Source organism: Colias croceus, chromosome 12, assembly GCF_905220415.1.
Source record: "Colias croceus chromosome 12, ilColCroc2.1".
NCBI classification, from domain to species: Eukaryota; Metazoa; Arthropoda; class Insecta; order Lepidoptera; family Pieridae; genus Colias; species Colias croceus.
Window position 1 is genome coordinate 7,231,922 of NC_059548.1, and position 17,490 is coordinate 7,249,411.

The 17,490-nt window shown below is 31.8% G+C and overlaps 1 protein-coding gene and 1 non-coding gene across 2 annotated transcripts in view; one reads left to right on the forward strand and one right to left on the reverse strand.

Annotated features, from left to right (window-relative positions):
* The window catches only part of LOC123696002 (matrix metalloproteinase-2-like), a 117,601-nt gene that overhangs the window by 98,546 nt on the left and 1,565 nt on the right, over positions 1-17,490 (reverse strand). The window contains exon 2 of the mRNA XM_045641977.1: positions 16,043-16,741. Within this exon, the coding sequence (XP_045497933.1) occupies positions 16,043-16,423 (381 nt within the window). The 5' untranslated portion in view covers positions 16,424-16,741. The remainder of the gene's footprint in view (positions 1-16,042; positions 16,742-17,490) is intronic.
* Trnak-cuu lies at positions 11,138-11,210 on the forward strand. Its single transcript has one exon. It is a non-coding gene; the product is annotated as a tRNA-Lys (tRNA).

The following is a 17,490-nucleotide window of genomic DNA, read 5'->3' on the forward strand; positions in this document are numbered from 1 at the left end:
ATATCTAAATTTTTATTCTATCTTGGGGTCGTTCTCACAATTTGTTTACATGACACTCAAACGTTGCACTTTATTCCATGTGTGTCAATTATAGTTCATGCCCAAAGCCACCATAACTCAAGAAAATAACATGTAGAGTCCCGTGTAGCATTCTGGATAGATACATTTAATAGATTTTAGATAATCTTATCTTGCACTTTACATAAGCGATATACTTATTCTTAAATCTTTTCTTCCGATCACTGCGATCATCTCACCTACGCTCTCCTCAACATCCCGATTGTAAGTTGTAACGTGTGCTAACAACTATGTCAAGACCACTTTTGTTGAGATGCTACTAATGATAGTTATGAGTTATAGTATAAAATTAGCACGATAACTACTACAAATGCGAATGAAGACTACAAAGAAGAATGTCTTTAGTCAGTATTAGTCAATAATGAAAATATTGAACCATGAAATAAAATGAGCAAGGAGAGGCAAGATATTATCGAAAACAACGTTTGCCAGGGAACTGTAAAAAAATATAAAGTGGCTATCGTATTGAGCAGGCTTATCCACATTATATTTAAAAAAATATTTTTGTTCAATCACTCTTTATTTTCGAATATTCATTAATTTAGTATATATATTTTAAATTTAGTGTAAGTTATCAAACTCTACATTAATTGTTTTGATTTACAACTTTTCTTTTTTTCTGAAAAGAGATAACAATTAACTATCCATAATATATATACCTATGAATAATGCAATATTGATTATCAATCTAGAACACAATATTTATCTCAAGTTTTATAAGAGTTTTATGCTAACCGTATTTGATAATGACAGCTTTGCAGCCATAATATATTTCATTTTTCTCGGAGAAAGAAATAACGAGGTTTAAATATAAATTGGCTTTCATAAATCGCACTAAGCGTATTGAATATTGAAAAAATTCAATTGCATTTGCGTGATGAATTTTACGGGACATGTTATTTCCACTAATGTTTTAATACAAATAAGCAAAACGTGCTTAGTTTAATAAGTACCTTTTGTTATTAATGGCATATGAATAGGTCTAGACGTTCCTTAATCTCTGTGTTCCAGGGGGGAGTTCGGAAAATGATCTGAAGTGCTTGGATGACAACAAAAGGACATCGTAATAGCTTATTTTACGCATCACTGGCTGCCAGCCAACGCTGCGAATCTGAGCCCCACTGATTAGCTACATTTACTGCCTTTCCTCACTGTCAAGAGCACAAAACACTTCATTTAATAAATACGATGCCAAATAAAATTTGTTTGTGCATCAAAAACATTCATACTGACAGCGTACAAGCGTAACCGAGATAAGGAAGATTTATTACGACCCGTTTGAGACAACGCTGAAATAAACTTCTTTATTCAATCATTTCCTGGATGTTTTAGAAGAATTTTTACAATACCTTTGTTGACATTATTATTAACTATTAAGTGTTTATTTATCATGTTAATGTTGTAAGTAAACTGTAAGTATCGAAAGCAGACATAATAATAAGTCATATTGTATCAAATAAGTATGATTTTATAAAAAAAATATTGAATTCAATAAATTTTGACGTTAGTGGTCTTTGTTATTTACAATAGACTAGGGATAACTATTTAGTGATTGATCCCTTGAACTTTTTGAAGTTCATATATAATAAATCAACGCATCTTCTTACAATCGTTTCATTTTATGCATGACAAAAAACCTTGTTATCATATTAGCATACACACAGTATCTGTTCTCTTTATACTATGGTATCTGTTACAAAATCGATCGTTCGCAAGAATGTGGCTTCTACATATAAATAAGGGATTACATTATCACATGAAACGTATTTGAATTCATTCATACACATTAATTGCATTCAGTAATATAAAACAGCCGATCAGCTGGTTCAAAGGGTCAGTGCAGGTGTCATTGACCCCATCAATCGATGGCGCTTCCCGTTCTGTATTGAATAACATTGACAGGCACATTATAATGCTAATGATGCGTTAATACTTGGATACCCATAGAATGATGGTTTAGTTCTCAAACTGTAAACAAACATTTAGCGTAGAGCAGAAATGTGTTAGTGTAATAGAATTAAATGCAGTATGGTATATCAATCAACACAAGTTAGCGTACGCTTGGAATAATCATAACGACAAACGGATCTGTATTAAGATAAAAAAAAAAAACTTTTGTTGATTTTAATGCTTCCTACTTATCTTTGTTTCAGATAAAATTTCACTGAATATAATTATTCGTATGAACTTACAATAATTTTTCTATCCACTATACGTTTGATAGAAGAAGTAGGGCTTTCTTGATCTTGCGTTAACATACTATCCACATATTCTTTAAAAATTCACTATATTATGAACTATTTCATATAAATATGTATATGAAGTTTCGCCGTGGTCGGTCTGGTTCGATATCCTGATTTATAAGGACGAGGGCGCCGCCGACACTTGAAGCTCATGGGACGAATAACTATTAATACAGGGACTCCACAGACATTCTAATGCTTTTATAGATATAACTAAACCCAATATTATCATATAGGTATCCTTGAAAGTGGAACAAAGAAACAATTAGTAATTTTTCAAGACGGTATGCGCCTTATCTTTATGAAGATGTAAGGCAGATGTTTGTTTGATAAGAATGATAAATAAGTATTTCAATACTGCGCATCTTTTGAGTATACAGGAAAAAATTCTGTATTGTTCGGGAGACACAATAGGTAACATCATTTATGCAAATCGAAATTTTTCTTTAGAAGTCGATTTATTATTCGGGAAGCAAAAGGAATTTCAATTATTATATTTCATGCAATCTCATAAAAATTATAAAAATTGTTGTTCTAGATAGCAAAAATACACATCTTTCCTTTTATATTCTCATGTATATTCTGAAAACTTTGAAGTAAAATTTGCTGTAAGGTTTTAGTAAACGAATATATAGAGCCATTTATTTTCATAGACATTTTGTTCTTAAAAATTCAATCTTACGATATACTTTACTTAGCTAGTTTACACTCAGTTCATGCATACTGTTGGGATACTGTTGTTCTCTTGCGATTCGTTTGTCACAACAAAAAGGCTTGTCACAATGTGGCTGTCACGTATGGCTGTGCTAGTCATTTTTAATTAGTGGCGGCAAGGGAAACACATTAGAGGGGTTGTTGCCCCAAGATGAGTGACGTAGACGCCCTTAACATTAGCTATTGTGTGGGCTTATTTAGTACTAATGGTATATGTAGGAAAAACAATGGACAAACTTATTATGAAGTGGTGCGGTAGAGTTATTGTTTATGGTTTTAAAATTATTATAATGTAAGTACCTAGTGTACAATATGGTATATCTGCCTATACTAGAATCACTGAATAAACAGAACGACGATATAGATCTTTAGAATAGCAACATTTAATTTAATTACCATCTTGACTTCTCCTGCATATTTTAATTACATATCATATTGTACATAATATTCGAGACCACATAAAGGTATTTTTATACGTACATATTAATTTTATAAAAAATATATAATATACTTAATGACCGTAAAGTTCATGGCTACATCCGACAACAGATGGTTTAGACCATTAATGTTTGATCTTTACCCCCATTCGCCACACAGCTGATCCGGGACTAACATCACACTAAATTTAGTTAATAATTTGTAAGCCATGCTCCCTCGCACAGAAAGTGGATGCTATTTCAAGATCTTAGGCCCGTGCCGTAGTCAAATAACTATAATTAGCCTTATGGGCACGAAGCAGTAAGATAATAACAGTTGTTTATTATATTTAGGCTGGTGAGTTGATTGATTATGTTTTATATACTTACATATGTTTTAACTTTCGAGAATCGAGCGCGAATTAGGTCGCTTAGCATCTTCACAAAATATTTGTTTTACAGTGATACCATCGGTTTGATCTTACTTAATGCTCTCTTTATGAAAATGTATCTATATTTTATTCTTCATATTATATTTCATAAACTTGCACTTAGATTAAAAACCTTAACGCATAAGGGCGCAGTTATAGGTAGGTACCTACTACTTTTTGCATTTATAAATCTCTTTCAATCTATATTTCAATCTTATATTTTAATTTTATCGACAAAATATTTAATTCAGATAAAAACAGAATTTAATTGCAATCTTAATATTATTTCGGATGAATTGTAAGAAAAATAAATGATTGTCAAAGAAAAGTCCCGAGACATTTACGGCAATCTTCCGTCTTCCGTTAACTGGGCGGAACGATGACGCACCTAAATCTTTTGATCCAGCAACGACCCACTTTCATAGTTTTTAATTATATTAAATTATGTATATTAAAGTATATGACACGTGTTTATATTGGATTATAGTATGAGCTAAGCTAAAACAACGTTACAATATGATGGTTTGCATTGTGTAATAATTGTCAACCGATTGAAGGTTAGTGAATGAACATAATCCCTATTTTCAAATATTTTTACTAATAGAGAACCTCTTTTTCGAGTAAGTATCTATTGTTTTTTTGCATTAATAAACATTGTATAGATTTTTATAAACAAAGGCCATATTTTTAAATTATCTTAGATCCGACTGCACTTGGACGTAAAGCTCTCTATAAAAGGGACTTCTGAAAAGTTAAGTAAATATTTGCCTTATGTAATTTTATTACTCATAAACTTTAAAACGCGATGTTGAAATAATCTTGACATTAAGCATGACCAATGAAAGAATGCAGTGTACACTTATAAGGCTACAAAAGTGCTTTCAAGCAGAAGAACCTCAATGCACTATTATAACTACCATAGACTATGTATATTTGTGCTGCCTTTAAAATATTCTGTTAAATATATTGTGTCCTGTCTCTACAGCCTACATTTTACAGAAACTCTCTAAAATTAATTCAAACTTAAATACTGAAAACTTAACCAAAAAACCACACTTCGCCTCAACAGTTTATATTCTGCAAAGCAATGTTGAATTATTTGATATAGATTTTTTTATTATTGACTGCACGAAAGATATATTTCAATGTAAAAATGCAATATTTCTAGCGAAGCCTAACGAACGAGTGCAGACATAGTAATGACCATGGCTTTATTTGGTAACATGCAAGAAAAACAAGTATTCCAAAGCAAATCGAACATAAAGAACATATTGTCGGTTATAGGTATATAAAATAATTTTAAAGCTCTGTCATTTTTAAAAGCATAGCAAATAAAGAATGTTCAAATAATATAATTTTAGAATTTAAATAGGTACCGCATTTTTGCGTGACTCTATCTCTTTAGAAACAAATTTAGTAAACATTTATATGTAACTTTTTAAAATAAAATTAAGCAGTCCTTACAGTTAGTGTAAGAAGGTGGTCTACTATAATTAAGCTATGTTTTTTTTTAGTCTTTATGACGTATCGGCAGGTGTCACGCGACTTCGTAATTTGTTCTCACTTTTATTAGCCCTAATAAAAGTGCTTGAACTTTTAAATTACTTTATTCAGCCATAAATGCGTCATAAATGCACGACTCGTTTTATGTATTTTTAAGCCAAAATTGTTGCGAATAGTCGTTAAATGAAATAAGTCTAACTACGACATTAAGCCATTTGTTCACAATTTTAATGACTCTACTCAAAGTTATTAAAAGATAATCTAAAGAGTTTTACCTTTATGATATTGCATTTGATTTAAATTATAAGTCACTTATGTTATTTAAAAAAAAGACAGTAAAATAAATAGATGATGAATTATCAAGACAAAAATCTTCCGTAATATAATTTTAACTAAGTACTTCCTAAATCAGTAACAACGGCAGAGGGCACTGCATTTCTTAGAAGGCACGAGTTACTCATAATGCATTTTTAGCTTCACCTATTCTTCTTCTTCAAATCTGTTGTTTGTGTTATAAAGAAATGTATTAGACAGGATATTTGCCTGAGTCACCGGAACGTCGTTCCGAATTCCGTCCGGCCCGCACGTGCCCTCACTAGACGTGATGTGAATATAAAATATTATTAATTATACATACAATAATTTGTAACGAATTGAACTAAATTATTTTATTGTGTTTTACTTTGTATTATCATTAAGAATTCAAGTCGCGATTTCGATCCAGACAACAATTTTGGCGCAGCTTTTTACTGTATTTTTACACTTTCGCTTCTTATTGGCGATACAATGGGCTCGGCCAATTATGTCATTAGTGACATAATAATGTTTTAATTTAATATGTTGGACATGAAATTTTAATTATTTAATTTAAAATGTGGAAATAGCTTTTCCGTTAGGTACCTGTTTTAAAATTAAGTATTTACTTTAAGATGATGTATTGCAACACTAAAATGGACGTGACACAAAATTCAATTCATAAATAGAATGTAAAAAATCATGTTACACTATGCGAATCGTTATAAAAACCTTGCGACAATTGTAGACGTTTTAAAGAAAGTAGATGGAACTAATCAACGCATATACATTATACAGTATGCTTTTATGCTGAACTGTCTGTGTTATATTTAACCACCATACGGTTTCCGGTCTGAAGACGACTTGAATTGCATCGGACACTATAAATATATTAGCAGGAATTATTATGATTAACTTCCCTGTATATTTATAATAATACGATGATGAAACGCATAGTGCACTTGTCCGAAAACCAGGAGATTCCAATACACAAAACTAAGCAAATTAAACGAGATTAGAAATTAAATAGGATGTACTTTATACTTATGTGTTATATTGAATGCTGCTGAATAAAGAAAATATATACCTACACGAAATGTTAATCCAATTAAATGAGTTAATTACACAGACAGTTAATATAACAAGTTAATATTTGTTCCTACATATGTAAGTATAATGAGTAAATTTCAAGGAACAACGTTCGTTATCAACGTCTGCAATCTGCACTTGACAAACAATCATTAATAACAACAAATTTTAGGTCACTGAAATTCGATGAAAAATATGAACGTCTTTTCGTGGAACTGTTTAGTTTCAACTGCAATTCGGATTAAATATTTATTGTAGTATGGAATTAAATATAAAAGAGATAAGAATCATAGAGAAACAATATTTGGAATAAGTGTAATTTCATTGAAACATTTCACAATGACGATCATTGCATTTCTGATAAAAAGTGAGCATATAATATGATGTCACAAGATAAAAAGTACACAAATCACTTTTACCAAAACATACTATCGCAAAAATTGTGCACTAAGCGTTGAAAAACGTAAGTACTCTCGAACCCGCCGCGAACTAACTTAGCATTTGCATATTCAAAATGGTCCTGTGCGAATGATCCAATTGTGCAGTTTATTCCCTGTGGCAAACTCATGGCTACACGAACAATAACTTAAATGATTGAAACACGTCCAAAGCCACTTGTGCGTCACTCGTCTCTTAATGACTGACGCTCCAGGTACAAATTAATGCACACTCAACTCGCGCCAATTTGGAAATGCAAATTCTAGCTATTAACGTTCAGCCTGTTTAAACTTCATACTGTGTAGTGTAGGAGATGGTGAGGGCACTTCAATTTTGTATTTTCTTTTATTTGGCTTATCGGTACGCGGTATATGAATGTATTTATAAAATTAATGCAGGTGACCTCTGAAGACATTCTTACACGACTCTATTTTTATTTGAAAACTAGCTGTGCCCGCGACTTCGTCCGCGTGGAAGAAAATAATTATGTTAAACTCTCAAATAATTCTAACTATTAATTAACCTGACATTTAATTGCGATAAATCCGAATGTATTTTGTTTAAGGACGCTATAACGTATTTTTACAAAAACACGCTGTTTTTCGGTACCATTTTAACTTAAAGCAATTACACGTGAGAACATAGTAATATCTTAATTTAAAGATAATATATTCAGCTCTACGTTCATCTTATAAAAATTGTACGACGTCATACAAAATTGTCGCTGAAATACGTTTTTTCCATCACAATAAACGCATAAAATGCAAAAAAATGGGGTCTAAACCGGTACCATTTTAGGAAAATTAAGAGCCTAATCTATCTTCTTAACTATATCTTATTGAGGGATATATAGTCCTTTATATATGGTGTAATTTTTATGAATCTAAATCAAAATTTTATTTCAATAATGAGCTAAATTAAAAATACTTGTCGATTTCTTCATACATTTTGTTCTCGCGGTTCGTCAGACCGCGCTCAGAAGCGCTCTTGGAAGGACGGGTGTATCGCTCCTCGTGCCAAAAATAAAAACGAAATAAAAAAGATTATTGTGCGTGCACTGTCTTTTTCGTGATTTGAAATATTTGATACTTTTTATGAGTAAACTGTATAAGTTTCATATTCCAATTATTTGTAATTTAAAATTATGTTTTTAAAATTACCTTGCCTGAGATCCTCTTTTTTATGGGTTGTTGAATAGATTGGTGGGGTAAAACAATTCAAGATGGCGTCGATGAAAATTTGGCTTTTTTTCGTGATGGGTGTCATTTTCATAGTTTTTGGGGTAGCTATTACCGAATATGAGGTCAAAACTGAAATCCAAGATGGCGCCGACGAAAATTTTACATCTTTTCGTCATGGGTGTCATTTTCATGGTTTTTGGGGTAGCTCTAGCTATTAACGAATATGAGGTCAAAACTATAATCCAAGATGGCGCCGACAAAAATTTTACAACTTTTCGTCATGGGTGTCATTTTCATGGTTTTTGGGGTAGCTATTAACCAATATGAGGTCAAAACTGAAATCCAAGATGGCGCCGACGAAAATTTTACATCTTTTCGTCATGGGTGTCATTTTCATGGTTTTTGGGGTAGCTATTAACGAATATGAGGTCAAAACTATAATCCAAGATGGCGCCGACAAAAATTTTACATCTTTTCGTCATGGGTGTCATTTTCATGGTTTTTGGGGTAGCTATTAACCAATATGAGGTCAAAACTGAAATCCAAGATGGCGCCGACGAAAATTTTACATCTTTTCGTCATGGGTGTCATTTTCATGGTTTTTGGGGTAGCTATTATCGAATATGAGGTCAAAACTATAATCCAAGATGGCGCCGACGAAAAATTTGACATCTTTTCATCATGGGTGTCATTTTCATGGTTTTTGGGATAGCTATTAACGAATATGAGGTCAAAACTATAATCCAAGATGGCGCTGACGAAAATTTGACATTTTTCGTGATGGGTGTCATTTTCATGGTTTTTGGGGTAGCTATTAACGAATATGAGGTCAAAACTAAAATCCAAGATGGTCGTCGAATTTCAAGATCGCGTCATGGTAATACTGTCGCGTTATGGAGCAAGGCGGCGATTTTGGTATCTATGAATCTCGCCAAAGAAGTTTCACTCCTGACACGTTTTCTCGGCACACACGTTCTTTTTTATTTTATTCTCTTCGTTTAAATGTTTTAGATAAACTTTATTTTAAATAAAGTTTAGCGAATATATTTAAAGAATATATTTAAAGTTACTAATATCTGTCAGAATATTAACATGATTGCCACAGAGTTGCGTTTTATATTAAATTTCTAAATATGCATTTCAATGTTCTTTAAAAATTTTTTTTTTAAGACTTTCTACAAAACTGTGGTTGTTAACGTTTTTGTTATTTTATTTAAGTTTACTTTAAAGGAGTAAGAAAAATATACCTAATTATCGACGGTTACATTGGGGATTTGGTAATAGCTGTCTCAAAAACCTTGAAAATGACACCCATGCCGAAAAGATGTAAAGTTTCGTCGACACCATCTTGGATTTTAGTTTTGACCTCATATTGGTTAATAGATACCCCAATAACCATGCAAATGACACCCGTGACGAAATGATGTAAAATTTTCGTCGGCGCCATCTTCGATTTTAGTTTTGACCTCATATTGGTTAATAGCTACCCCAAAAACCATGAAAATGACACCCATGTCGAAAAGATGTAAAATTTTCGTCGGCGCCATCTTGGATTTTAGTTTTGACCTCATATTCGTTAATAGCTACCCCGATAACCATGAAAATGACACCCATGAAGAAAATATATAAAATTTTTGTCGGCGCCATCTTGGATTTTAGTTTTGACCTCATATTGGTTAATAGCTACCCCAAAAACCATGAAAATGACACCCGTGACGAAATGATGTCAAATTGTCGTCGGCGCCATTTTGGATTTTAGATTTGACCTCATATTGATTAATACTTATTTAATAGCTACTCCAACTCCTTGAAAATGACACCCATGACGAAAAGATTTCAAATTTTGGTCGGTGCCATCTTGGATTTTAGTTTTGACCTCATATTGGTTAATAGCTACCCCAAAAACCACCCACATTTGCAAATGTGTTTGCTACTTAGGAAAAGTTCATATTTAAAGATATACGTAATGTGAATGTGTGGTAACGAATTTAATTTATTTCATTCCGACTGTTTCTCGGAATAACATACATTTACTAAGAATTGCTTACAATGCCGGGTTATATTGCCGGTAACATATAATATTATGTATGATAATAATTCTTAAAAAAGTATTTTATACATTTCTTAAAAAGCTTCGATATTGTATACAATAATACAATTCATATTCAAATTGTTGTAAAATAGTCACACTTTTTTAAGTTGGTTGAATACACTAAAATACTTATAAGGATCGTACCTACTAATAATAGTAACAAAATGAATTTTTAAAGTTCCCAGTAATCTTCTGGAATCAATTTCAATAAAAATATAAAAAAAAATAATATCAAGTATGAAGATGGTCTATAAAATGGAATGCGCTATGTTTACGTGAGCGCGATGTTCCCGCGAACCACGTGGCGACGTTAGATACCTAAATTTGAGTAACGCAGATTTGTGACAGCGTCCTTAATAAAAATGACAAATGAATAGTGGGTTGTACGCACAGAGAGCTCTCGGATAGTTGTAATAATGATTTGAATTTGGGTCAATGACGATGACCCAGTACCTACTGTAGCACGAATAACATTTTTGCAATGTTTTATTATTTTTTGTCAACGTCATTACTGTACAAAAATTTTATTCCACGAACGAATTAAAATGAAAAGATATTTATTATCGAAATGGAATACAAATAAATAAAATGGAAGGTAAAATATATTATTGTAACTGTGAAATAAAATATATTGGCTTATTTTCGACAAGATTCTACAGCCCGGCTAGCTCAGTCGGTAGAGCATGAGACTCTTAATCTCAGGGTCGTGGGTTCGAGCCCCACGTTGGGCGAAATCACTTTTTTATACCAACACGTTTAATTTACATTTTACAAAAATACTTTTCATACAGTTTCTTTTAAATATTTCTATTTGATGTAGTAAGACTTAAATTGATATTAAGTATGGATTGCACTATGCGACGTAATTATACGTACAATACATTTTTATCATAACACAAACAAATCCATATATTATTACGATTGGACCACCATTGCAGTATTTATGAACAATTTTAAGTTTGTTGAGAAATCTGAGCCTTTTATATATTTTTAATTCATGATTTCTTTAAATGTAGAGCATTGTTTCCAATTTAATAAATGCGTGTTAGCGATTATTATGCAATAAAATTCATGTTAATTTAAAAGTGGTTTTGCCTTTTTAAAAACATAATAAAAGTTAAAAAAATGTCATAATAAAAGTGCAAAAATGGGTTTGTTCCGACTTCCAACACGTAAAATGTTATATATACTTATAAGAGTAAGCATATTATGTATTAGAATATTTTTCAAAAAGTCGTTAAATTTTTTATTAATGAACATAAATACATGGAGTTAATAACGGATTAATTTTACCATTAATTATAATTTATAATCTACTCGTACAATGGAACAGTATGGCCATTCACACGTCTTGTAGAGATAAGACAACTTACGTAATATTTGTTGTAGATATGCTCTAGAGTGCTGATTCCATAACATTTGCTTGCAGTATTTTTACAATTAACAAGGTTAAACTAACATCTATATCATACCCTTTCTATATATCTCACATGACAATTATATAAAATTTATTGTCAAGTATTATTTATATAAATGGCCTCACATATTTCTTGCGAGATAGAAATCATATTTATTTCAAATTATTTTTTGCACGTACGCTGGTTTTATCGTATTAACTCGCGATATATTTTTCAATAAATAAGGTTCAAATAATAATATTATCTGAAGCCATAATCCAGTTATGTATGTAATTAAATTTCATATTGTAAATATTGTTTTCACAGAATTCGATAATAAATAACAATATGTTCTGCATTAGGATTTATTATTATCAATGAAAACCATAACCATAATCCATATCTTTAAATAATAAGAATTGATTCTATATAATGATTTGTTCTTTAGAGGAAGGTTGAAGCAAGCACTTTCTAGTTCAATTAATGTTCCATTAAAGAGTGTCCTTTCAATTAAAATCACTTCATTCACAATTGTTATTGCTTGTTATAAATTAATTGGGTAGTGCTCAAAAAGGTCAATATTATAGAGCATTATTACTTCCATACTAATATTATAAATGCGAAAGTAACTCTGTCTGTCTGTCTGTCTGTTACTCAATCACGCCTAAACTACTGAACCAATTTCCATGAAATTTGGTATGGAGATATTTTGATACCGGAGAAAGGACATAGGCTACTTTTTATCCCGGGAAAATGACGCAATCCCGGAAATCCCACGGGAACGGGAACTATGCGGGTTTTTCTTTGACTGCGCGGGCGAAGCCGCGGGCGGAAACCTAGTTGATTATAAATGGCAGCTCTAGTATCTATGGGAATAAAATTACAACTAGACATTTAAGTTCCTCCTAACTACCTTCTTAAATATATGTATGCCCTTAGCTTACTAAATATAGGTATATGTTTTATGTATTGCCCCAATAAATTTTATTCGGGATATATGTGATGCAACTCCAAATGTGAAGTATTTTATACGTAAGCAAACACGCTTATGTATTATGAATATGGTACAAAGAAAAGAATACCTTCTACAAGGATTAGATAGAACTCCACAAACCTGAGTATTAATCAACATAAAAGAGGCCAAACAATTTGAACTTCGTATTTTGGCGGCTCGTATCATTAAACCTTTCATCCCTTGTACGCAATTGTACAATTGATACTAAAAGCTACTCTATTACTTTTTATTTTTATTATTCCCGACAAAAAATATATACTCATATAAAAACAAACTTATGTTCTGGATTTAGAACGCTTTGTTCGCATTAAACAAAACAATTGAGCAGTGAACAAAAGACTAGAAAACATACAAAATATGCAGCTGCTGGTCATTATTGCACTAGATTATGACAAATCGTTCTACCACGTTTCCTCAGCTATGTCGTAATGAACCAATTATTGTACCAGTAATACAGCACAGATAAACTACAAGCTAACGTAGATATGCCGGTGTCTATTCAAGTTGAGTTTATAACATAAATGATGCTATTGTCGCGAAGAAATCGTTTGGATTAAAAAAGAAGAAAAGGTTGAGAAACGAATTCATTATTCCACTACAAAGAAACTAAAGCAAACAAATCATTGACCGTAGTTTAAGGAACGGCGCGAAGTAAACGCGGATAATTTATTTAAATTAAATTTTCTTTAAACAACGTTGTCTACATCTGAAAGGCAATTCTAAACATGTTAAAGTATATTCGACAGAAGGGTTCCAGAATCCAGACACGTATTTTAGAATTCCAATTCCGATTCCAATGAAAGTGAAATCTTGAAAGAGAGCAATACTTGAACAACACCTACGCTGCAAATAAATTCCAGTTTCGAGCGTAAATATAGAATGATTGCACACCTGTAATACTTGGTCGTGCTTTATATAAAAAGTAAAAACGTATTTCGAATACCCTGGGGTGATTCACGGTTACGACAATTGAATGCAATATAGATCAATTATTAAGAAAGTTTTTTTATATTCATTTCTTGATGGTTTTATGAACCCCTGTTCGTTGTATATTGTAACGTTTTTACATTTTTGTTAATAAAATATAAAGTTTATATTATGAAGTTAGAAGGTTGATTACATACCTACTTATCTCTTTTACATAATATATTGAATTTAATTTTTCTTCATCATTGAATAGATTATTAACATTAACATAAGAAGATTCGTTTACAACCAATACTATATACCTACTAATAAATCTTAGATATTATATTAAGAATTTCATTTATTTATATAGTCAACTAAATTTATTTATTTGGAAAGATTTTTTCAAAAATGTCTCTACATTTCTGCAACATTGGGAATTGCTTTTTAATCCCACGGCATGTAAAAATACAAATTACAATTTCCACAGATCCAATGGGAGGTCCCCTCAATTTAGTGAGCACGTAATATTTTATCGACATTTACTACTCGCGGTTTAACAGCGTTTGTATAAATTACAGCAATGAACGATTGCAGTAAAACATCGCGATGGTCCAGTTATCATTCACATAACTACATAATTTTAAAACAAACTCGACCTAATTGCGTCGGCGCAGGAAGCTGCTAACCATCGCGGTCACGGCGTGTTTAAACTGTAATTAAAATTGGTTCAACTATGATTTAAATTATCTCGACCCCTCGTATCATTTATCGAACTGATATATTATACAAAATGAGGTTTTAAAAGCTTTTAACGTTTAATGTTTACGTTATAATGCGCTCAGAACTATTAGAGTTAATTAAATTTGCGAAATTTTACCTTTTTGCGTCACGACTGTTTCTAAACCGTTTGTAATGTAAGGATTATTTCGAATAGATAAGATAAAACGAGATAAACATGATTAGATTTAATATTGCTTAGTTAATACCATACATATACGTGTCATCATTAAATAGATTTGTTTTAATCTGCCATCCGTTGAATGTCCTTTTATTTATTTGTAAATATGTATCTACTAAGGTACGTCACATACGAAAGTGAAATAATAATTAGATATAAGGTATAGGTATGTCTTTATTTTCCTTCCCAAATCCATAAATGACGTTTAAAATTTGGCGGATTTTCGCAGTTAACAGCGAAATAAATGGTCGAGGATGTCTTCCCAGCGACGTATTAGACCTCCCACTCGTCACTTAGCCCATTAATCTAAGAAGCGGTCCGTCCGTCACTGCCAGTAATCTAATACGACACGCCAACTTTTTGTTCCCATATTACTCACTTACAGTAAATAGCTCCTAAATCGCTAAAATCCGTCAATGCATGAACGACTCGTGATCGGTTGAATCTGAGAAATGCATGTGGCAAGCTTGTTTAATTTACGCCTCGAGAAGTTTATTAGAAATCATTTTATAATTTATTAGAATTTTTGTCAAATATACAAGACAAGTATAGAGAGGTATATATTTTTTATAATCATTGTAAATAACACACCGGTACAAAGTTATGACTAAAATATATTCTGTTAAGAATGTCATAAATCGTATAAATTCTCAATATTCTCTACAATGTTGGCTAGACGTTTATAAAAGGAATATAATATAAGAGAATAAACATTTAATATCAAGCAAGAGAGGTTGTAAAAAGATAAGGATTGGACCGAACAATAAGCTCTTAATATATGCCAGTTTCCGGCAGGAGCCAGACGAGACAACAATCTTTGCCGTCAGGATGTTAGGGAACTGTTTTGTATGCAACTTAAGTACATACGAATGTACGATATAACTCAGCCGTAGTAGGTGTCTATACTTCGCTTTACTAGAGTTATATAAAAGCTATTTTCCCTACTGATTTTAATAAATTGAGGCCAAATGAATTATTCAAAACATATATTACTTTTAAATAAGATTTTCAAACAATTACGCTGTTTAAAAAACCACAACTGTCGTAGTTGAGGGCACAGATAACAACTACATAACTATATTTTACTGCATAAATAAAAGGTCAATGATACATATCACTGCGCTAAATAATAAATATTAAATTCAATTAATATTTTCCCGATTGTTTATTACAATAATTCTTTTGTATCTGTTTTTTTTACCCGTAATAGATAAATATATAATGTGAGTCATTATATATTCGGGTTTTATTGGATTTTCATTTTATATGATGTGTAAAACTTACCGTGTTCCTTTCGATGTGTGTACTCCTTCCCAGGCGACTCCTCGCCGGCGCTGCCAGGGTTGTCGCAACTAACATTAACACGAGTCCGATCACGGCCAAGCCTCGCACGTGCACACCCATTGTCCTAAACTTTACACACTCGCGACCCCGCGCACATTTAAATTTCAAATCGGCGGCTCGCTTTGATTCACTATATACGTCCATTCGTACCCTCGTGATAATCGATCTTTTACCGTATTCGTCTTTCTCTTTATACCATCTACACACTAAAGAACATCGCTTCTCGAGCTCCTCCTTGCCTTCGTATTGGACCATATTTGGTATCCTACATCTATCTAAATCAGTCGATCCTTCGATTTCGTTGGAATGATATTTCGTCATTTTTATATCGATACCTTATACAAGTTAGGTGTTTCAATGCGTACGTATGTAGCTTTCGAATTTTTGTGTACGTTTTATTCTGTCCATTTCGTTCCTTAAAAAATAATTATTATCTTAGCATTTTTGTCGTCGGTGTTAAAGACCGACTGTTTTATCCGTATTGCTGTAGTACAGCACTTTATCGGCTCGTTTCCTGTTACCGTGTTCCAGATTAATTTCTCTGTGGACGGGATGCTGCGTTATCGAGCTACGTGGGCGGCGCCCTTGTTTGTAGGCACTTATAATATTCTTGTGTGCACAAGATATCGAAGCGATAGTCTGCAACAAAAAATAATATTATTTTGATGTGCTTTAATATGAAAAGAACTTCGTGTTTGCAAGTCCTTTTATAGTTTTAGTATTTGGTGACATATCAATGTTATTTCACAGACAGTTTAAACTTTTAGTGCCCCCTTTTTGTTGATATAGTTATTAGAATGATTTTACCTATGTACGTCACTAACATTAATATAATATTAGCCCTATAGTCGCAACTCGCAGCAAATTCTTTTAATTGTCTTACGCTCTATAATTTAACGGACAGGTCTAATATGTATAAATACAGGTTTCGACTATTATAATTATATATTATTTGCTGTAAACAACAATTTAGACTTACAAAGCACAAACTTTTAAAATATTTAGGAACTGTTAACAACATTGTATGAGTGCATTGCTTAATAAATTCTTTCTTTAAAATTATGAGTGACATAAAACACATCCGTACATCAACTTATGATGTTATTCGTAAAATAATGGTATACTGATAACACTTGGAGAGCAAATTCACATAAATCTTTATGTAAGTATAATGAGGAACAATGATGTAAACGTTTTATGTTATTTATGGGTCCGTTACTTAAGAGATTCGCGATATTATTTATGTTATAATAAAACAATTTAATCGAAACACCAAACATGATTCTTCCACGACTAACATAATTACAAGTAAATTTTATGTTTAACATATTTTTTCTTATTCTTCATATATATTGGACGAAAAGCTCTCAAACTTTTTGGTCTGTGTA